This window comes from Rhipicephalus sanguineus, chromosome 11 (genome assembly GCF_013339695.2).
Source record: "Rhipicephalus sanguineus isolate Rsan-2018 chromosome 11, BIME_Rsan_1.4, whole genome shotgun sequence".
Lineage (NCBI taxonomy): Eukaryota > Metazoa > Arthropoda > Arachnida > Ixodida > Ixodidae > Rhipicephalus > Rhipicephalus sanguineus.
The window spans coordinates 69,475,257-69,497,021 of record NC_051186.1 but is presented as its reverse complement, the minus strand read 5'-3'; the positions used below and the strand labels follow the sequence as shown (position 1 = coordinate 69,497,021).

General features: G+C 45.5%; 2 protein-coding genes across 2 annotated transcripts; both read left to right on the top strand.

Annotated features, from left to right (window-relative positions):
* Nucleotides 1–12: 12 nt before the first annotated feature.
* LOC119375516 (BTB/POZ domain-containing protein 3) lies at nt 13–9,483 on the top strand. Its single transcript, XM_037645707.2, has 5 exons — nt 13–192; nt 3,031–3,094; nt 3,311–3,528; nt 7,263–7,554; nt 8,786–9,483. The coding sequence occupies exons 2-5, from the start codon at nt 3,086–3,088 to the stop codon at nt 9,125–9,127; spliced, it is 861 nt and encodes a 286-aa protein (XP_037501635.1). The 5' UTR covers nt 13–192; nt 3,031–3,085; the 3' UTR covers nt 9,128–9,483.
* A 3,069-nt stretch (nt 9,484–12,552) lies between these two features.
* LOC119375517 (ergosterol biosynthetic protein 28 homolog) lies at nt 12,553–20,676 on the top strand. Its single transcript, XM_037645709.2, has 4 exons — nt 12,553–12,815; nt 15,680–15,779; nt 16,875–16,996; nt 19,056–20,676. The coding sequence occupies exons 1-4, from the start codon at nt 12,680–12,682 to the stop codon at nt 19,202–19,204; spliced, it is 507 nt and encodes a 168-aa protein (XP_037501637.1). The 5' UTR covers nt 12,553–12,679; the 3' UTR covers nt 19,205–20,676.
* The last annotated feature ends 1,089 nt before the right edge of the window (nt 20,677–21,765 follow it).

Here is a 21,765-nt window from a genome sequence, read left to right as displayed (position 1 = left end):
CGCCTGTTGGTTGACAGCGTGGAAGAAGGTTGAGTGAGAAGGTACGGCAGGTACGGCGTACGTTTGCGTGTGTTGCGTGTGTGGTGTTCGAGCGCATGTGGAATACGTAAACACGCGTACTTACTTGATCGAGTACGGCAAAGACTCGTGCCGCGCAGTGTACACAATTTCGCACGCCTGGTGAACACGTCGGTGAGTTGAACTGTTTGCTCGAAAGGGCGTCGTGTTTTTGGTAAAAGTAACGAGTTCATTTTCCATACTCGGCTTTCGCCTTTGGCTCTAGCGCCGCCAGGTTCTTAAATTGTGGCGGGCGATTACGAAACTATGGCAAAATGAGACAGGATTAATTGTAAATTTAAACTCTGCTCCCGGAATACTTCGTAGAAATATCATCTAGCTGGTTCGCCCGATCTTGCTTTGTGTCGCGTCATATGTTTTGTTTTGGAGGCTGTGATTTAGGCGAGTTAAAATGTTCCCGGTCAGCGCACTCATGGTTTCTGCTGAAGCGCGCGTTTGTGTGTGTGTGTGTGTGTGTGTGTGTGTGTGTGGTACGGTATGCTGATCGCCATCTTGTTCTTGTTTTTCCCTCGAAGTAACAACGGGTATCAACTGCCACTTAATTCAGCAAGACCACCTTACGAAAGGTCGTATTTTTTCTCTGACAGGCCCTGCTGTAGTGGGTTCGGTTCCTGGGAACGGCGATGGCTCAATAATTAACCCAAGGACGATTAAAAAACCGCGCATTTAACGAGCTCCGGTTGCAGTACTCAACCAGGGGTATTAATTAACGTAAATGCAATTACATCACATAATAACGCATTGTGCTAAATTTTCAGCAGGTGGCCCAAAACAATGAAACTGCGGAAAGAAAGGAATTAGGTAAAACACTTCATCGGTACGCTCGGGAATGAACTAACATTACAAACGAGTGCATGAACTTAAAAAAGAACATCTAAAGAACATCAGTGACAGCACAGGCATTTGAAAGCCTTACAGTTTTACTAAAGTGATAAAAGCAAGGGCTGAGCCATCCGATGTTACTGGTCGATTCACCTTTATTTTGGTAAATTGTATTTGTTTTGTGACTTAAAGAAACTTCATTTATTAGCTCTATAGCTGTGAATCGCATGCTGCTTGGCGGCTGCAGGTGTTGCGGATTGCGTGGGTTGCCGCGATGCTATCCAAGCGTCCATCTGTGTTTGCCGCGGTTCATGTTACCCGACACGGTCACTTGAGTTTCGCGGCGGCCGAAGCGCGGGCGAATGAATGTGGTGCTGGCGCCTGGACGGGTTGTAGAAGCGACGCGGTTCGCCTTGCACTTGAGAGACCTGCAGCGGCGCGTGGTGTGTGTGTGTGTGTGTGTGTGTGTGTGTGTGTGTGTGTGTGTGTGTGTGTGTGTGTGTGTGTGTGTGTGTGTGTGTGTGTGTGTGTGTGTGTGTGTGTGTGTGTGAAGTTATAATACAATTCTGTCTGGCGCCGCTGAGCGAGAGCTTCGGTGCGTGTGGCTGGTACCGTGAAATTGGCGTCGGTCAAGAACACTGGCGGCGACGATGCTTGCTCACGTGTTCAACGCTGGAGAGCATTCATGTTGCACGTGATATCCCGTGTCTTCCCCTCAGTCTGATTTAAATAAGCGATATGTTAGTGACTTCTACGGCTTTACGTGTCAGGCAAAACCAAATGCTATATTAGTGAAGCACGCCCGAAAAAAAAGGGGCGGCGGCGATAGAACTGATTCACCGTGTAAAATATTTTAGCGCGAAAACTGATCACGAAAGCGAATGAATAATAAACGCGTACAGGACAATTTATCCTGTCCTTTTGTCCGTGTTGGCTCTTGCCATAAAATGTGCTTCGTATTAAATTTGAAAAACTTTTTTTTTAACGCCTATGTTGGTTGCTTTGTCTTATTTTCAAGTTGACACTACCACTCAAGTTACCTCTAGCATTTGTTTTTATTTAGACAGACGGTTGATTCGATCGTTTAAAAATTATGAGGCAATATTTCAGAAAACGAAACTATTCAGTTTACGGTTCTGTAACCGCGATGTTGAAAAAAAAAATATATTAGCCTCTACAGCGGAGAAGAATAATGTAATTCCTCTGTAGTAGTCGTATATCACTGTTGTGTGAAAAATCCTTGTGAACACCGCCGCGAATTCACGCGCGCTGCAGATTCATGCATCGAATTTGGCGGCTTTAAATGCTTTAACGCACAGGTGGTGTTTTCCCTTTTTTTGTCGGAGCGAGCAACGCCGTATGGGTCGCTACCCCCCCCCCCCCCCATCTTTTCCCTGTGGGAGTTCTTTTTTAATTTAAGAATTTAATTTTGAAAATGTTTTTGCGCGTGGATGATTTCTTGTGCATCGTCGTGTTTTTACGTGGTACAAATTTCGGCGCTGTATTCATGTCCGAAACATATTGCGCAGCCAGTGGTTCGAGCTGCGTAATATTGGAGATCTGTAGGGGCAGGCACTTGCTGCCCCCACGCTTCCGCGGATTGCGGCGTGGGGGGGGCGGGGGGGGGGGGTGAAGTGTGCCCTTGCCATCCCTTGTTTAACTGACGCTTATACACTACATACAAATGCATATTACTGTGCTTCGCCGTAATTTGCTCACTATTACAGATCTCTTTATACTGCTTCAATGCTTGTCAGTTTTCAGCAACCATTGTAAAAGAAAGAATAAATCGAGGTCAGAAATAAAAATTATTCTTCCAGTTGCAATCACTAAAAAAAAAATGCAACGAACTACACTATCACGGTGATTCAGCACGTCTGCGCTTTACGTCCCTTGTATAAGTGGCATCGTATACCTTGGCCTCTGAGCACTTGTTAGTGAAAACCTCAATATATAGTGAATGCAGATATAACGCAATTGTTTATATTGAAGTTCACGAAGAAAAGTCGTGTCATTACAGCATTGCGAATGTACATATATAACAACTTTTCGGCTACAACGAATGTACTTTTGTGTCAAATATGGCCTCGTAATAGTGAGGCTTGACTGTACATGAATCGACCTCCGCAGGCTCACTGGGCCCAGTTGTTTCTGTTCCAAGTGATCTGAGACCGCACCAACGACAATGTTTGCTGTAAGTGCGTTGACTTCGCTGCTATATGATTTTTTTTAATATCAACTATACCTTTTTGTGAAGAATAAGTACACTAGGCTCACGATGATTCAAACTCGAAGGAACCCCAGGATTTTCTTTAAACTATACCAGCTAACTTCCTGATTTAATCGAAATAATGCGAGTGTCCTCAACTGTATATACAACCTACGTCGGCACCTGCTGTACATAACGCAGTTCAACTTCAAGAAGTTCCTGGAAAGCGGTCAGTACTCGGACGTGGAGTTCTCCGTAAAGCCGGAGAAGTTTCCTGTCTCGAAGACGTTCAAGGCCCACCGGCAACTGTTGGCACTGCGGAATGAAGTGTTCGCCGCCATGTTCTATGGTCAGCTTCCTGAAAAGAACACTGTGGTCATCACCGACCTTCACCCGGATGGCTTTTATGGCCTTCTAAAGTGAGTTTGGTGCAGCTGTGTCAAACTATAGTCGTTCTCTAAACTATAATTTATGGGATGCACTTGGATATGATCCATCTGCAAACATACTCTACTCTAGACGACCACATGGCTATACCGACATACATCAAGATGCAGTATTGCTCGTGAATCTAAAGAAGATGTTCAATCACCAGGTTCATTTTAGAATAACTAAAACACTGCGCTGAAGAAATGGAGACAAAAGTCTAGACAAAACACAAGTACCATCAAATGGAAATCTTCATGTGGATATGAGTTCACCCCTAAGTGCCGATTAAATTACAAAAAATTGTTCGAAAATTGCCAAATTTTTTAATGACGTGTAATGCTCCAGTAACATATTTAAAATTAAAAAAAAGTTGTGGAAACAATTTACAGGTTATAAAAATGCTTTATTAATCATATTTCGCGCCGTCATGTAGCACCGAGGCCCGTAGCCAGGAATTATTTTCGGAGGGCGCCCACTTGCTGAAAGCCTTGAGAAACACACGTATTTTCGTTCTTTATTTTCGGTAAAACACCCCCCTACATCCGAAATTCGGGAGGGGGGGCCTAGACCCCCCGGCTGTGGGCCTGGGGCATATGATGGGCATTCCGAAAGAAATTTCTGCAACTCCAGCAAGTATGGGTTCCATTTGACTTCCCATGGACGAAATGCACTATTCCCCTATAGTTCAATCAAACTAGATGAGGCTACCATCCCTGTGGAGTGTTCAAAGCACGGCACTGTGCCGTGTTCGTTGATAACGCGAGGGAGATGCAAGGTGCGCATTACGCCGTTTAGTGTGCAAACTTTCGTTCAATAAAAGTGCCAATTACAGAACCCGTGCTGCCATCTGTGTTTTAAATAGAAAAACACCCTTTGACGAGCTGGGCTCGTCAAAAGCCTCTTGAAACATTGCTGAAGAGCCATGACGAGCACAGCTCGTCATAAGCGAAAAAGTGGCAATTTCTCATGACGAGCTCAGCTCATCATAAGCATTTAGAGTGTTAATACAGCTAGACCTCATTAAATCGAGACAGGCTATATCGAAATAATGGATATAACGAGCAAATCGTAATTCCCCTTGAAAGTTCCTCCAGATACCAATATATTTAAAACCTCGTTATAACGATTTCAATTTGCCTGTTGCATGGTATAACGAAAAAATGCTAGGAAATAAAATTTTGAGCCAATGTCACGACAGTGCGCAACGCGAAAACTATTTAGAAGCTCAATACTCTACCCACGAGGGCAGATAAGATGGCGATGCATAGCGGCCGCAGTTGAGAGAGCCATGATTTGCATCGAGAAGGTGCGTCAACGTCCAATTACGGACTTCTTTGCAGCTAAGTCTGTTTGAAATACGAGTTACATACTATTTTGAACTGCAGTAAAGTTGGTGCATGACTTTTTTTTTTTTTCCGGAATACGGTTATTTTGTTGTTGACCAGCATGCAGTGAGATGCTATTTCTCCCGCTATCTGTTTTGGATAAGTACAGTGTGTAGTATTAGCATCCGCTGTAGCTATAACGAAATATTGGTTATAACAAGCAAATCACGGCACCCCTTCAATTTCATTATAACGAGGGGACTGTATACACTTCAGCCATGCATGTGCTTGCACGGCATCAAGGTATTTGAAGTTATAAGGCGCGAATAAGACACGGACGAAGAATAGGAACACACACACACAGGCACTCCGTGTGTGTGTTTTCCTATTCTTCATCTGTGTCTTATTCGTGCCTTATAACTTCAAATATGTTAAACCAACAAGCCCAGTCTGCCATTCTTGCATCAAGGTAATCGCAACAGGCAGTGGCGTAAATCCAGAAAAAATCACAAGGGGACACACACATCAGAACATGGTGGCCATTTTGTTATTGTATTTTTATTTACATAAAAATTAAACCATGCTTTGAAATAAAATTTAAAAAACGAGCATGGGGTCTCAGCTTGAGCAGTTGCATTGTTCTATTCTGTCTTCTTTTAACCAGTCGAGCGGCCTTTGCGATTTTTTATAGTCTGACACAGCTGAGGGGTATTCAACACACGTAAACAGTAAAATACAATCAGCCTTTAAAAAAAGTTGTATGCGCTATACTTAACTGTCAAGTAATTCAAATATGTGATGTTCTAAAGTTAAATCTTTAAATCTCAAGGGGAGACACTTGCAAGAAGTGTCCCCCCCAGCCTGAACACAATGGGGGTCAGGACCCTCAGCCCCCCATGATTTATGCTAATGATGACAGGTCATCCGAGTTAAATTATATACTGCTCTTACATAAACTTTGCAGTTTATGGACAGTGCTTGTTGTGTCTATGCCTTAAAGGGAACGTTTCAGAAAGTGCAGCAGCAACGAGATGCCGAAACGAATACGAGAGTGCAGATGTCGTGCAAGCCCTCTGCTACGGTCGGCTGTCTCGCGAATTGTGCAGGTTGTGATTCGTAAAAGTGGCCGCCGCTTACGCTGCCTGGCATTTCAAACTACCGGAAAACATTCACTGAAGTATTCCTTGGGCGCCGTTAAAATAGCCACGAATGCAGTCGGCTGCGTCGTCTGCTGCGGTTACAGCCATCTTGTGCTGCACGGACTCGGCACTACCTCACGAGTAAGTGCAGGGAATTCGTGAACTGGTCTTGCACGACGGCTGCACTTTTTTGAAACGAATACCGCGGTGCCGACGCCGCCATGTTGAACTCGTGAAACGAATGCCGGAGTGCAGCACCACCGTGAACCGGTTCACGAAGTGCAGGTGAAACGAATGGACCTAAATATTACAGTCGTGCGCGCCGCGTAATGGCCACAAGCGGAGCGCGAAGTTGCCGTTTCCCCAGGCACCCTCTTTTCAAACAGAGGCCGGTTCTCACTCTCGTCGGTGGGCGGGGCGTCTGTCCGCTGTACGTCGCAAAGACATAGCATGCTTATTGGCCGATAGCCGACGTAAATCGAGAGCGGCGTTCGGATCAGATCACGGCCGGACTCGACTCTCTCGAGAGAGAGTCGAGTCCGGAGAGTCGAGTCCGGCCGTGATCAGATGCGCTTCTTGCCGCGGAATGCCGCCACTTGCCGGCGCCGCACTCGCGCGAGCGAATCACAGCGGGAGAGCGATCGCGTTTCATGACGCGCGCTGGCGTAACTTCTTTCCCCCATGCCATCCCTCCCTGTCTAGCTTCCAGTGCGCTCGTCGGCGCGAGAAAAGAGAGAAAGCGCTGGGAGCGTGCGCCAAACCCCCGTAACTCCGCTGATTCTTGACGGATTCGAGAAATTTTTGCGGCAATCGATTCGGGAGGCAGTACACTCCGATACTGTGGCCATTAGATCATTACTTGGAAAAGTGGTTCATGACCCCTTTAATAGTCTGCTGCAGCAAAATTTTGCACCACATAAGCAGCCTAGCTGATAATTGCAGAGTTATATAAGGGAGCTTTAGTGCAAGATTTGACATTTGAAATGCAAGTAGAAGCATCTCTAAAAGCTCACAAAAATATCCTTTTTTTATATATCGAAACTACCAAAAGCTTACCATTACCTTTCGCCTGAAGTGTCACATGACAGAGTGTGCGACTCCTCGGCATGACGTTAGATGGCCTTCAAAATTTGTTTGCACACCATATGTGCTCTTATTTGCTTCAAGTTTCTTCAAGATAATCGTGAGCACGTCTTTTACATTGTCATTTAGAGGGATCCCTGCAAGCAATATACGCATCTTTGCTTTTCATTTCTCCAGGTACCTGTACATGGGCAAGCCTAAGATTAAAAGCACAGCGGAAGCCATGTACACGAGAACTGCAGCCGACAAGTATCTTGTGCCACACCTGGCCCTCGCCTGCTCGGAGTACATCAGGACCCACGTGACGGCTGAACAGGTGTGTCACGTGGTCGACTACACCCTGATCACTGGTGGCGAGGACGTCGACAGTGCAGTGGGACGACTTCTGGAAGAGCACCCCGAGGCCGTCTTGGCATCAGACGCTTTCACCGACTGCTTGGAAGAGACTGTGCACTTCATTCTGGACAAGGTGGCAAGTTGTTACATGGTCATACTTTAGCCGAAACGCCTTTACTGCAAATGAATGAGTGGAGAACCCACTTCACACAATGGTGACTGTGTCTGCTAAAGTATGAAATGTACAGTGCCGCCCACTCTTAGGGTGAACGTGGCTCAGCGTGGCTGCGCTCCGCAGAGTGCCATATATTGCATCCGGCGCGGCCGCGCATTGAAGCAAAGCGGTGCAGGCGCGCACATGCGCGTTGCTCTTGCTGTACTGCAGCCAAGCAAGAGCGGCGCCATGGCTATGGTGGCTACTAGGGAGCGGCATGTTCCAGCTCTGTAGCAGACGACGCAAAGTATTTCCTGTGGGTGCACTGGCGCTCCATGGAGCACGACCAAGTTGAGCCGTGGTCACCCTAAGAGTGGACGGTACTGTACACGTGGCTCGATTGCACTTGAAATGTTCAAACAGAGAAGCATGTACCTCAATTTCTCGAGAAAGCCACGCTTCAAATGAAAGTCAGTCATAAGCAGATATCAACCTTCTACCACCGATATTTGCATGTATGGTGTATACAAGGAGCTCCCACTATTGTAACTAGCGAGCCTAGCGCCAATTTTTGAGCTTAATCTTCTCTGAATTTTCTTAACAGACTGTTTCTATGATTTTTATCAATATCTCTGCAACAGTGGGCTCTTGATTTCAAAGGTAGCTTAAAAAAAATGGAAAAGAAAGACAAATAGAAAGCGCAACACCAATGTCTATTATGAATTGACCACAACTGGTAAAGGTGTAAATGACGAATCCTAAAAACTCACTCACGGTTCTGTTTGTTTGAAAGACTTGACTGTAGTGCACACAAATGTCGTGCAGTATTTATTTTTATGCAATGCATTATATGGGAACAAAAGTGGGATTTCACTGGAGTGCTTTCTTTCTGTGAAAATAAAGAAAGCATTTTCCGAGCTGAAATTAGGAAAAGAACTGCTAGTAATGTAAAGTAGGGCATAAAATCCATCACATACTGCATAAAACAAATACAAAATCACACTAGCACATTAAAAGCGTATAAGTTTGTCTCCAAAGCTTCTGCTACAAAGTATGCCTTATTTGCATGCGTAATTCCATAGGCTGTTCGTTGTCCACTCTTATAATGATGTACTAAATTGATGTACGTTAATGAAATGCATTCCATGCTATGATGGTTCTCTGTAAACAAATTTGCCCCAACTTCAATTTTTCAATTTTGCGACCACAGGTGACAAATGTGCCAGAGATGTACGTGGTCCTCGCGGTGCACAGATGGGCGCAGGCGTTCTGCCAGAAGATTGCCACCACGAACGACAAGCCCATCGACGTCAAGACCGCCATAACCCCGTTCCTGCCCAAGCTTCGCTTCCTGACGCTGACGCCAGAGGAGTTCGTCACCTTTAACGCGTCTGACGACACGCGCAGCGTGCTAGACAAGGACGACGCGTTTGCGATCATGAGTGTCATTTTGTGCAACAAGTCGATCGAGCTGCCATCATGGGCTTGCAAGGAGACAAACCCACGTTGTTCAGACACTAAAATGAGCGACTGCAAGCTGCTTGGCACTTAACATGGCTCCAGCTGAAAAGCAGCAAAATGTCACTAGAGCCGGTTAAAAAATCAGTGGTAGTTACTGTGTAGGCCACACTATACACTGCGTGTGCACGTGCCTTCTTTTTACACTTCACTACTGTACAGGGAAGCAGTGTTCTTGATGTTACGTTACCTTTGAAAAATTTGAAGTACATACTCCTGTTTCTTTCATCCTTTTCTCCCTTCCTTCTTAGATATGACCACAGCATGGAAACGCTATGGGAAAAAGTGCCTTGATTGTTTCCTCTGTACTTACGACCGATATATTACATGACTATCTTTGTTGTAGTGTAAGTGGTCTCTGCAAGATTCTGTCAAGGTTGGCTGTTGTAATAAAGGTCAGACCATTCTTCACTTAATCTACAGCTGCAGGTGTTTGTCGATGGCCTGCCTGCTTATGGCTCACCCTCTCATGGTCAAAGTGCATGTTTCTCCCAATCTGAAATATGCGCATGGCTATTCGTTTCTCTGTGCCACCAATTTACCTCTTACGAATAGCTTCGCCGTTTGAATGCTGTTTCAAATGAGTGAACAGAAAGGTTGTAATACGATACAATGCATAAGCAATACATTGCCTAGAAAAAAAAAAAACTCGAGTACCACACAATACCACAGTGCGTGTACAGTCAGCTTCAAAAGTTTAGGAACCACGAGAAGCTCAATATTCTCGCTGCTTCGGCTGGCAGTCCTGAATTGACTCCGGCTGGCAGTCTTGAATTGTAGATTGTCGGCCAGTTCTAAAACACGCTAACAACATGGACCAAATACAGTCACAAATTGCGGAAGTGTTGAAATTTTTGTCAGACCTATAGTCTCTGCACTCCTGATGCCAACCGTACATGCACTCTCCAGTTCATAATTATTGCAATGAAATGTGAAAAGTGGGTGAGTCACTAAGGGCTTGATATCATAGGGTCAACTTTTTTAACACTATATGTTGGATTCTTTATTCAGAGGTTTTAATTGCCCCATTACATAGTAGTACAACAAGGTTACGTTAACAAACAGGACGTAGGCGTGGTCTTGAAATTATCATAGTGATGCTGGGGAGATTTATGGTGCGATCTTGTACGCATTCCAAATAAGCACGGAGGCATGGTGTTATATCCAGCCACACGTGAATGGCCAATGTGAACAGCGACGGACGTCTGGGCCCTGCATTGACCAATCGCGTGCAGCTGGATGTAATTACACGCCTCCATGCTTATTAGGAACGCGTACAAGATCGCACCATTAATGCCTTCCATCTGGAATGCAGGTGGATAGGGTAAAGCGTTGATATTTGTGTGCTCAAGAAACTTCACCTCTCTCTTATAAAAAGAAAACGTGGGTGCTAGCAGTCATATATGCTTGCGTACAGCATCTTCACTGCCAGGTAATTGTTTCATCCTGTTGCATAGCGAAATCATTTGCATTTCATTTGATTTTGCATTGTACCTAAAGATGGCAGTATATCCTATAAGACTGCATAATTATGTCATTTCAGTTTTAAATGAGCTTACAAGTGCAAAGTTCATTCCGTAAAAACTTTTCACATATTTAAGTTACTTACTCATAGTTGCAATCCGAGATTTTTTTGTTTGTGTGTTATTCTTTGTGTCACCGCCCGGTGTGGTTGTGTGCAGCCATGTATGGTATGGCCTTATTAGAACATGTTTTACTGTAATATTTCCCTAGTACTTTCACTACACGTGTGCATTACTCATTTTCCATGTCAGTTGATGGGTTGCTCTTGCAAATTTCTCCTGTATTGTCTAGTAGACAATCTGGATCGATTAAGTTCTGATGTGTAACACGTTGATCATGATGTGTGATGGTTCCGTGACTTCACTTTTCTCAATAAAGAATAAAACACTCAATTTGCAGGCATTTCACATACAAACCATGTTTCATTAATTGGATTGCCCGACTGTTCCATGCGGATTTCTTGGCAATTGTTGATGCTCTATTGCAGTTAAAGGGATTGATATGTCCCACGACTGAAATGGAATGGTGCAAAACGAGCACTTTCCCGACATTGCATTTTCGCGTCCACAGCGTGGGTAAAGCCTGTTTTTTTTTACCAACTACTGTGACCAAACCGATACTGTACTTATGTTGTCCGTCTCCTCCTTGAGCAACGTGAGTCTTTGTGTGTTGCGTGTGAAGTATATATCATGCATGTAATGACTGCATTGTAGAAACAGTACATATATCTTTTTCTGGAATGTTTGTGCCAAAGACGACACAAATATTCAATTCTGTTTGCTCGATGCAACCATTGTGAAATGCCGCTTTTGTATATGCAAAGAAAGAGTTGGCCGCATACACGTGTTTCCGTTATTCATGCTATGTTCTGTAGCAGAAACACTGGCTCCAACAAGAACACTTCACTAGCGCCCCCTCGCGGCATTTTATGTCATGCGTGCATCGCATCCAGGACCACTAGCATGGTCATGCTATCAGTACAGGCCTAAAACAAGACTAACAGCTCAAAATCGGTGCAGAATAAACTAATTGGTCTAAAATAATATAAAACTACAGAAATAATCAATCGCAAATAAAATCGCGGAAAACGCTTCTGAAACGTGGCTGATACCCGCGCTGCGCAAGAGAGGGCGCCACCGCCTCGGCAAGCGGGCGATTGCGTGCTACGCACTTCCGCAGGTTTCACGGTGGTGGAGCTGCATTATAAGCGCAAGATTTAGAACCACACTAAGACCTACACAAGAGCGACATTAGCGCGGGATTTATGGCATCTTCATGAAATCTCACCGGGGCGATTTCATGAAGATGCCATTAGAACTACACCAGGGCCTACACGAACGACATTAGCGCAGGATTTAGCGTGTGATTAAGAACTAGTATCGGCGCTACATTAACCGCAGAATTAGCACTTGATTTTTGTTGCACTATCCTGACGTTAGTCACCGTAAGTTGTGACGGTGGTTATTTACACTTCAAGGATGCGCAATGCAACGCGATTTATTCCCAGCCGACGACATACGAGAGTCAACAAACCGACTGTAAACACGTTCCATGAAATCGACAATTATCAAACGCTCTTGTACTGTTCTGTCCTTTTGTTGGTGAATTCCAGTGGTGAATTCTAGGGACACGAACGTTCTTCGCCGCTGCAGTTTTGGTCACAAATCTCGAAGGCTACGCTTTTGTGCGCTGCACACGAAGCCAAATTACGTCATGATAACCATAATTTAAGCACCATGGCCCTTTTGAAGCGCTAATATCCTATCTTTGTTAATGTAAATGCATTTGGTTACAAGTATATTAACATACATTTTAGGAGCGCAGCTACAGTAATAAAAGCAAAAAATTCTGAACTGGCCGAGCCGTGGCGCTAGTGAGACACCCAATTCACGACAAACAGTTGGTGCGTCCGCACGCAAGAACGCCACTTGTTGTTAGTCCAACAAGTCGCAACAGTTGTGCATATCTTACGCGGTGCGTGCTTTCGCAGGGAAGCGTTGTCGTTGTTTACACCTCCGCCGTCGCAAAACTGAGGAAATTTTGCAGACAGGAGTCCGCAGAGATGACGCACTGGATAGTGCATCCCCTGCGCAGTTGGCTGGGGCTGATGGCGATCACAAATTTAGGGGCCGGCGTACGGTGCCTCTTAGAACAGGACTTCCTGCGGCAAAGACTCTTCACCAAGCTCAAGTGCGGCGGTGAGCTTCGACTACGCTATTTTCGCTCCACCTGGGATTCTTGATACGCTCAATACCACCGTGTCTTGCGTTTTCTTCAAAAGCTTATTTGCGCGCGTGGTGCGGCCTAGGTGGTGCGAGTCCCTCGCGAGCTGTTGAAAGTGGGCTTCTCCTTAACATTTGTTTCGTGAGCGGTGAAGTGGGAGTTACAGGAGCTTCGCATTCGACTTGGGTCTTGTAGGTTGGCGCAGCTTCCGAGCCATTGGGCTGATTTCACTTTTACTGGAGCCGCCTGTGTGATGTGTTTGTTTACGCGCTATGTGTCTATTGTCTCTGCTGCAAAGACGGAGCGCGCGTGCATGGATTTTCGTCGCCGTCTGAGCCGCGCAGATGCTGGATTCATTCCCCCTTGGCATTAATACAGGGTGATTCGTTTAGAACTGACCTAGCTATTTCATTGGGCTGTAGTTTTGTTACAAGGTATCCGATGTTGCGGCAAAAGGTTCAGAAGGATTAAACTTTAATGGCCCGTCCCGTCCTATGATGTGCATCATATAACAGTACCTAACAGATCGAGGGCTCCTCGATGTGTGTGTGTGTGTGTGTGTGTGTGTGTGTGTGTGTGTGTGTGTGTGTGTGTGTGTGTGTGTGTGTGTGTGTGTGTGTGTGTGTGTGTGTGTGTGTGTGTGTGTGTGTGTGTGTGTGTGTGTGTGTGTGTGTGTGTGTGTGTGTGTGTGTGTGTTTCCTATCTTCTGCGCAGCTTCAGGCTAGTTTTCCCGGAAGGAAGATCTGTATAAAGCCAATGAAGCACAGAAACGAATTAACAAATGAAAAGTACATTACTGTGTAGTAGAGCACTGCACGGGCCGAATTTTACGGCGCGGGCCCGGCCCGGGCCCGTTTTATGAAGCCCGAGCCCAGCCCGGGCCCGTGGTTCCAAGCGCGGGCCCGGGCCCGGGCGTACATGACCGAACCCAGCCCGAGCCCGGCCCGGGCCCGCCGTTCCAAGCCCAGGCCCGGCCCGGGCCCGGGCGTTCATTACTAAACTAATCCAAGGCGCGCTTGTTCATGACCAGGCCCGACCTGGGTAGAGTACACTGTAACCTGGGCCTGCTAGAGGATATTAGTTGTTGATGATGATTATTAATGATGCCGTGCGCGCTGTAGCGGGCGATCGGACGGAAAATTTGGTGTGTACATGCATGGTGGTGGTGGTGGTATCAACCTTATTTTGTACATGCATAGAAATATTGCTTTGGCGGCCGCAATTTGATGGGGGCGAAATGCAAGAACACCCATGTATATACTTATCTTTAGGTGCACGTTAGAGAACTCGAGGTGGTCGAAATTGATCCGGTGCCGCTACGGCGTGCCTCGTAATCGTATCGTAGTTTTGGCACGTAACGCCAAGGAATATAAGTGAAATGTACCGTATGTGTCAACCTCGAATAAGAAACTGAAACCTTTATTCCTCCCATGGGAACAACCGTCATCTGGCCCATTGTTAGTTATATATATATATATATATATATATATATATATATATATATATATATATATATATATATATATATATATATATATATATATACGCGATCTGGCGTGTTTATAAGGAAACCCACCACGATGTACTTGTTACTTTGACAAAGTCTGGTCCAGCAGACGAAATGTTAGTGAAAATATACAGTGCCAATCTATCTATACTGGTGAAAAAAAATAGCACTTCAACTGTTTTTCTATTTTTATTGGTGTTCTCTGGCTTTACTAAGAGCCAGCTCTTTGCACGTGTCACTTCAGCTTGGCACAGTATACCTTAGACCATGCAATGCATAACGTTCGCGTGTGCTCGAAGGCTCGACTTACGCCTTTTAATGACCGGGTCCGAGTCCGGCCCGGCCCGCAGCCTCAAGCCCGGGCCAGGCCCGCACTTTCAGGCCCGGGCCCAGCCCGGGCCCGCCGGAAAACGCTTCGGACGGCCCGGCCCGCGGGCCGGGCCGGGTCCGGGTTTTTGGGCCGGCCCAGGCCCGTGCAGTGCTCTACTGTGTAGATCCTCGGGAATTCCCATGCTGGGCTGTCTCTCTAAGCATACCTCTTAGCTGAGCCTTTTATCGTGTTATCATTTATTAGAATATTTGAGTATTTTTATTATAATATTTGAGTATGCAGTGGTCGGCCTTAGTTATGCATGTAGGTCAGAGGCGGCGCCAGCGGGGGGCGCCGCAGCCCCCCCCCCCCCCCCAATAAAAGAAAAATTTCAGCCTGCCCCCTCTTTGCCCCCCTAAGGGGAAATATATTTAAAACAGAATGCATAAGTTCCCTGCACCCCTGAAGGAACTCACTTGTCGTGAGTGCCCCCCCCCCCCCCCCCCCCCCATTAACAAAGCCCTGGCGCCGCCCCTGATGTAGGTATGCGACTCGATTTCGCTATTCCCCTATCTATTTATGTACATCTCATATAGATAGATGATAGATAGATAGATAGGATAGATAGGATAGATAGATAGATGATAGATAGAAGGGTAGATGATAGATAGATAGATAGATAATAGATAGATAGATAGATAGATAGATAGATAGATAGATAGATAGATAGATAGATAGATAGATAGATAGATAGATAGATGATAGATAGATTAGGATAGATAGATAGATAGAGATAGATAGATAGATAGATAGATTAGATAGATAGATAGGTACGAGAGATAGATAGATAGATAGATAGATAGATAGATAGATAGATAGATAGATAGATAGATAGATAGATAGATAGATAGATAGATAGATAGATAGATAGATAGATAGATAGATAGATAGATAGATAGATAGATAGATAGATAGATAGATAGACGAATAATCAACGATTCGACATGTATCTCCTCCTCCAGAGATTGAGCGGTGCCCTGAAATGGAAAGAACGTTCGCCTTCTGGTCGCTATACAACGGCGTGCTGGTTCTCCACTGCAGCATCTTCCTCGAACAGGCAGCGTAGGTGTACTTGAATATTAAGTAGACTAGTCTATATTATAAAGAGAAAGGTGATTTCGTTCGCGTTAGTAAAATTGTGCCCTTCCAGGCTATCTAAAGTGCCACTCTTGCAACGAGAGGGAGCGCCAATCGCTAACCCAGAAAACGCACAAGAAAGCGAACACTACAGGTAGCATGCATAAAGTCGGCGCAGCTGTTTGCACATGTTTTTAAATTTACCTGTACTCGTGGAGATAGACTTCAAACGGTCGAAAGTTTAAGAACCACGAGACACGAGAAAAAGCTGACTATTCCCGCTGCTTCGGCAGGCAGCCTTGAATTTACATTTCCGGTCTGTTCTAAAGCGTGCTACTAACATATGCAGTATGCGGATACCGTTACATATTGCTGAAAAATCTAGTTTCCTCAGATGTAGTTGTCTCTAAACTTTTGACGCCGACTGTACATAACGCGAGCACGCCTGCCATACATGTGTGCATGCACGCCATAAGTACATTCATGCATACATAGGTGCACACGCACATACATACATACACATGTGTACACGCACACCCATACACACACACACATCTACATGCACACATACTTACATGCACATAAATACACATATAAATACATAGGCCTGCGCAGTGTTCCCCATTAAGGGAACCCTCCCTCGCCCCCCTCCCGCCTGCCACCCTCATGTGCTCGCCTCTGTACGTACAATACTCACAGATTGAAGATAATTTAGGGCTAAGTAATGCTCATGCTTTTGTTTCTACCCTCATCAGTTCGGGTCGTATCGGCGTAATTTCAACTCAAACGTGTAGACCAGAGCCAATTGATTATCTTTAGAGACCACATTCGTCGCGACATGACGTGTTTATCTCGAGCAATTGCGCATACAAGATCGTTATACTGAAAATTTTGATGTCGCGTTTGAATCCGTGAGTACATGTACATGTATCCCGCATCAATAAAAGCATCCCATTCGTACACTCGGGCGATCCTCGCCAGGGAAACAGCATCCTTTTGCGGTCACGTTTGCAGTACATAGAAACTCATCTGTGTAAACTTTCAATGTGTTATTGAGAAGCGCGATCTCTTTCTTTGCAGCGTCTACTCCGCGACCGTGTGTTGCCTGGCGGTCTACCTGGTCTACTTCGGCAACGAAATGTTCATTCACGGCTCCATATGCATGGCAGGAAAAGCGGTCCTCTTCCCCATCTTATTGAGCGGTGCGGACACGCTTCGATTCATTCCAACAATTGCCGTCGCATTTTCTTTCCCCCTTTGACGGCACTATATATACTTGGTTACAACCGCAAAAAAAAAAAAAAAAGTCAGCTCCGCCTACCGCCATCGCTGCCCCTCCCACAGAGAGAATTTGCATAAGTGCTCCATCCAATAACGCTTACTCATTTTCATGACGTCAAGAAATGCTAGAATGCTTCAGCTATAGTTGGCTTTCCCATACATACGTTTGTGTCGCTGCCTCTACGTCGGAAACTTGAACGCCTTGGTAAATTTTGTCGGAAATGCTTGCATCGCTGTTCGGCTAAACGTAATGTTTTATGTAGTAGCGATCGACTAACCTTTAACTCCTGATATCTGTAGTATTGATATTAGCCGAGAAAAAGTGCTTACGATTCGAGCGAAAACCAGCTGGCACGACTGTCTTTCACAAGTGAATGGCGGGCGCGCCGCTGTGGACGAAGTAGATATTTTTTCTTAGGTTTTTTTTCTTAAGCGAAGGCACTCGAGAAGGACGTTAAAATATACGCAGACCGCTGTAGAACGGAGTAACAAGGGGACGGCAGAGCTGATAAGAGAACGAACAGGCGCAGACAATGTCCCTGTCGACATTAAGAGGAGAGAAAAAAATTAGCTGAGGTCTAACTTTTGTAAACCTATAGTTATCACAAAAGGTGTGTGTTTGGCTTGGTTTTGCGCACATGACCATTCATTAAACCTTCGCCCGGTCGCGTAGTCCCGCAGCGGCGAGGCTCCGAGTGAGCGCGGCTGCAACGCCTCTCCGCAGCAGATCACGTGGCGTGACGTCACGTGCGCTCCGGCGGCTCAAGGTCATTGCGACGCGATGAATGACCTTGCGAGACATCGCGTAGTAGAGCTATCGTTACGAAAAATGGACCTGATCGGGTCACGTAATAGTAAAGTCAGAAGACGCGGCTACGCAGGAGTAAAAATCTGATATAATTTAGCATATTTACTACATGTACACCACACACAGTTAGCTTTTCCTCTCTCTCCATCGCTAGCTGTGAGAGAGAGAGAGACAGACGAAAAAAAAAGTTCCGTTTCTAGCCTGATTATTGAATTTTTTCAGCTGGAAAGGTTTCCGGTTGCATAATTCAGCTATATATATAGAACTATAATGCAGCTCGAAGTCGATGAATTTCCAGCTTGAATATAGCCGTATTTCAGCCGGCAAGTGACAACGTTCCAGCTGGTTATTTATCCACTTAAAAGCATTTCCAGCTGGAAAGATTTCAGGTTCGATGATATACGTCGAAGGGATGAATATCCATATAATCAGCTGGAAATGGAACCTTTTTCGTCTTTATGGAGATTTTATGGATTTGTGGAGATTTGTGGTATAAGAGCTGAGAGATCGGCCTGGATCAGCCTTCTAAGCTGCTGCTCAGAATTGGGGAAAGTGAATTGGTGTGGAAGAGGAAGAAAGGTGTTGATTATGAAGATGAAGATGGCTGTGAAACAAAAAAAAATGAATGTCCAAATATCCTTCGCACAGTCTCTTATCCTGTTCACTCTCGTGTTTGTGTGTGTTTTGCACAAGAGTGGCGCCTGATTTTCTTTTCTTTTTTTTTCTTTTTTTTGTACTGGGGTGGCACCCGCCTCAAGTAATTTCCAGGGGGTGGGGGGCAGAGAGGCGGGAAACTTATGCGTTGTAAGGTGTGTGTGCGGGGGGGGGGGGGGATTCTGGAGCCCCCTTCCCCACCATAGGCGCCCCCTCCCCCCATGTTTCACATGATGATGGATACGCACGAGCTGTAACAACGGACAAGAAGGGAGCAGAGTGGGTCACGGAACAAACGGGCACGTAGCGTGAAGGCAAGATAACTGCTACTCATTGAGAGTAGCATACTGGATTCCGAGAAGGCTAGCGCGCGAAGTGGAGGCAGAAAGTTAGGGGGGCAGATGAGATTAAGAAGTTTGCGGCCGATGATGATGATTATGTAACAGCGCGCGTTGGCGAATCATAGACTTCACTAGTTAACCTTCTTTTTTTTTTGTATTCGCGTTCTTCGAGTGCAGGCACGTTGGTTTGGATGCTGGTGGCCCGCCAGTACATCTGGGTCCGCCGCCGTCACGACGCCACCGAAGCGGAGGACAACGAACAGATGGAGGAGCGGCTATCCCTGCAGAACATGCGCAGGTTGAGGAGGGCCCGCCAGGCGTCCTGACTGACCGCCTACGCTTTCGTCCGGGAGCCGCCGGCCCACGGGGGCTGTCGCCCGAGGGCGCGCCTCAACACTTTTTCCTCCAGCGAATGAAGTGTAGCCACACGTGCGGCTACTCCCACACGGCTTCGCGACCGACCATGCGCGCTACTATAAAGTAGAAGCCTGCGGGGGACTTGGTATACGTTGCTCGACGCACTGGGGAAGCGAAAACCCAGCTAGTTCCACGCCGTGAGAACCGTCGGACAAGCGAAGCTGGCGCCCCCCTTTTCGTCTGGCATTACATTTTGCTCCACATACAGTGGAATCTCGTCGATACGTTTTTTCACGGGAACCAGAAAGTAAGACGTATTATGGGAAAATCGTATTAACCAAAGAGGTTCTAAAAAGGAAGAAAATAATGCATACCGCCGTCACCTTATATTCACTTTTATTGAACCACATTGAAGTAGCTGGTCACTTTGCGCTGCACTTTCTTCTTTTCAACGTCTAGGGGTGAATTCTTCTGAAACGTATTCTGAATTCTTCTGAAGTTCCTCGCCTGACGCATCATAATCATCACTGGACGCAGTGGCCGCGAATGGCAGCGATCTTTTCACGGCAAGAGGGGGAATGCTATCCTGGACACTGTCAAATTCCGCCATCTTGCCAAGTTTCGCAATGGCGGAATTTTAAGCCAATCGGAGAAGCCGTAGCAGCCGTCCGGGCCAATCAGGCTTGAGCAATGGCGGAATTCGACAACATGGCGGAATTTGAAATTGTCCAGAATAGCATTCCGACGCTTCTGCGGCCCCAGCAGCCCAATATAATTAACGTCAATTTCCCGGCATACAGTAGAACCCCGTTGATACGTTTCCAACGATTTCCCGGTGCTAATGTTCGCGTTCGCGATGTCGTTATCGAGTCAAACTACGCGATGTTTTAGTGAATTTCGGTTTGTACGTTTTCCGAGACAGCACGTTTTCTCCCATGTTTCTTTTTTTCTTTTCTTTCTATTTTCAGAAACGTATGAACGAGTCTCTATTCTAGTTCTCGATCGCGTTCAGAGAATTCGTGACTGTCTCTGGTACAGTCATGCAACGGACTCCGGACAGTATATACGTAACCCAAAAAGAGTGAAGGAAAAAAATCTCGAAAGTGTCCGCCCCGGAATGTGTCGCCCTGCGGCGACTTATCTCGCCATATTGTTTCTATATATGTGTATGAATAATCGAGGAGCACGTGAAGTACTTCTTCAATCTAGTCGGAAGGAGGCAGCATATGCTCTAGTTCGGCAGCAGTTGTGTATGTAAAGTCGGTATCGTGAAATGTATGCGTGTGCGCGGTTACCAGGTTGTACCAAAGATTTTTGTTGCGTGTATATGAACGGCTAATCGAGTTCCCTTCTATGCGGTCGGAGTTGACCAGGGGTGAGGGAGCAATGGCGAGCGGCTGCCCCCCCCCCCCCAAGAGCAAACATAAAGGGGGCTACTGTACTTGTACGGGTGCGCGTATATATATATATATATATATATATATATATATATATATATATATACTATATATATATATATATATATATATATATATATATATATATATATATACAAAATGCAAAATGAGCGGGGTTTGAACGCCCCAAAACAGCCCCCTGGCTACGCCACTGTCTCACAGAAATGACGTCACGGCGCACGTCGTCACGTGATTGGTTGGCGGCGGTCTCGCGCAGCTCCGCTCGAGCCAATTGCAACTCGAGCTATAGCTAGATTGTGAGCAGTGTGTAACAACAGTGCAGACGTACGGCTGTTGATTTGTATCTCTTGTCGACCCTTTGAGCTTCGTTTTCGGTGATCGTACATATTTTGTATTATATCGAATATCTATAGTCAGCTGCTTAAACAATCAAGGTGGCACGCACCCTGTGAAGGATTAGTCTCAGTCGTAATGGCGCCTTACACTGTGCACATTTTTCGCTACGGCATCGGCAGCTTGTACTTGTACCACATAGCCAGATCTTTAAATATTAATGCTCCTAAATTGCGAATTAAATTAAAAGAGCTTTGGTCTCTCTCAATATAATGTTTTACCATTCACGGGAATTCTGGATTAGGTGTGATGTAGATGCAAGCAGTCGTGTTGGGGATGCCATCAGTTCGTAAAGTTATAATCCGTTAATTCGTAAAGTTAAAATCAATTTAATATGCGCAGTATAGGGACGTGCTAGAATTGTCTTTTCTCTGCTCAATCTCGTACTGCTGAGACAACCTGTGAACTGAAATTTTATTATTATTATTATTATTATTATTATTATTATTATTATTATTATTATTATTATTATTATTATTATTATTATTATTATTATTATGGAAGCTTATACCTGTGCTTTAATGACCCTGACTATTTTTCGATCAGTGCTGGTTAAAGTATACTGAAGTAAACCTTACGGCCGGGTGAAAGTGACGAATGAAGTAGTGAAGCGGATTCCACTGAAAGTGTATATTTCTATACATGTTCAACACACAAGCCATGTATGTTACAGCCACCTAATATTTCGTGTGCTAGGTTTAAAGAAAATCATTCCTCAC

Bases quoted from the DNA above. Each gene is read 5' to 3' on its own strand.
- LOC119375517 (XM_037645709.2), top strand. From the start codon at position 12,680: ATGACGCACTGGATAGTGCATCCCCTGCGCAGTTGGCTGGGGCTGATG. The intron at 12,816-15,679 runs GTGAGCTTCGAC...CTCCTCCTCCAG, and splicing joins CACCAAGCTCAAGTGCGGCG to AGATTGAGCGGTGCCCTGAA. The intron at 15,780-16,874 runs GTAGGTGTACTT...CTTTCTTTGCAG, and splicing joins ATCTTCCTCGAACAGGCAGC to CGTCTACTCCGCGACCGTGT.
- LOC119375516 (XM_037645707.2), top strand. The intron at 3,529-7,262 runs GTGAGTTTGGTG...TCATTTCTCCAG, and splicing joins GGCTTTTATGGCCTTCTAAA to GTACCTGTACATGGGCAAGC. The intron at 7,555-8,785 runs GTGGCAAGTTGT...TTGCGACCACAG, and splicing joins TGCACTTCATTCTGGACAAG to GTGACAAATGTGCCAGAGAT.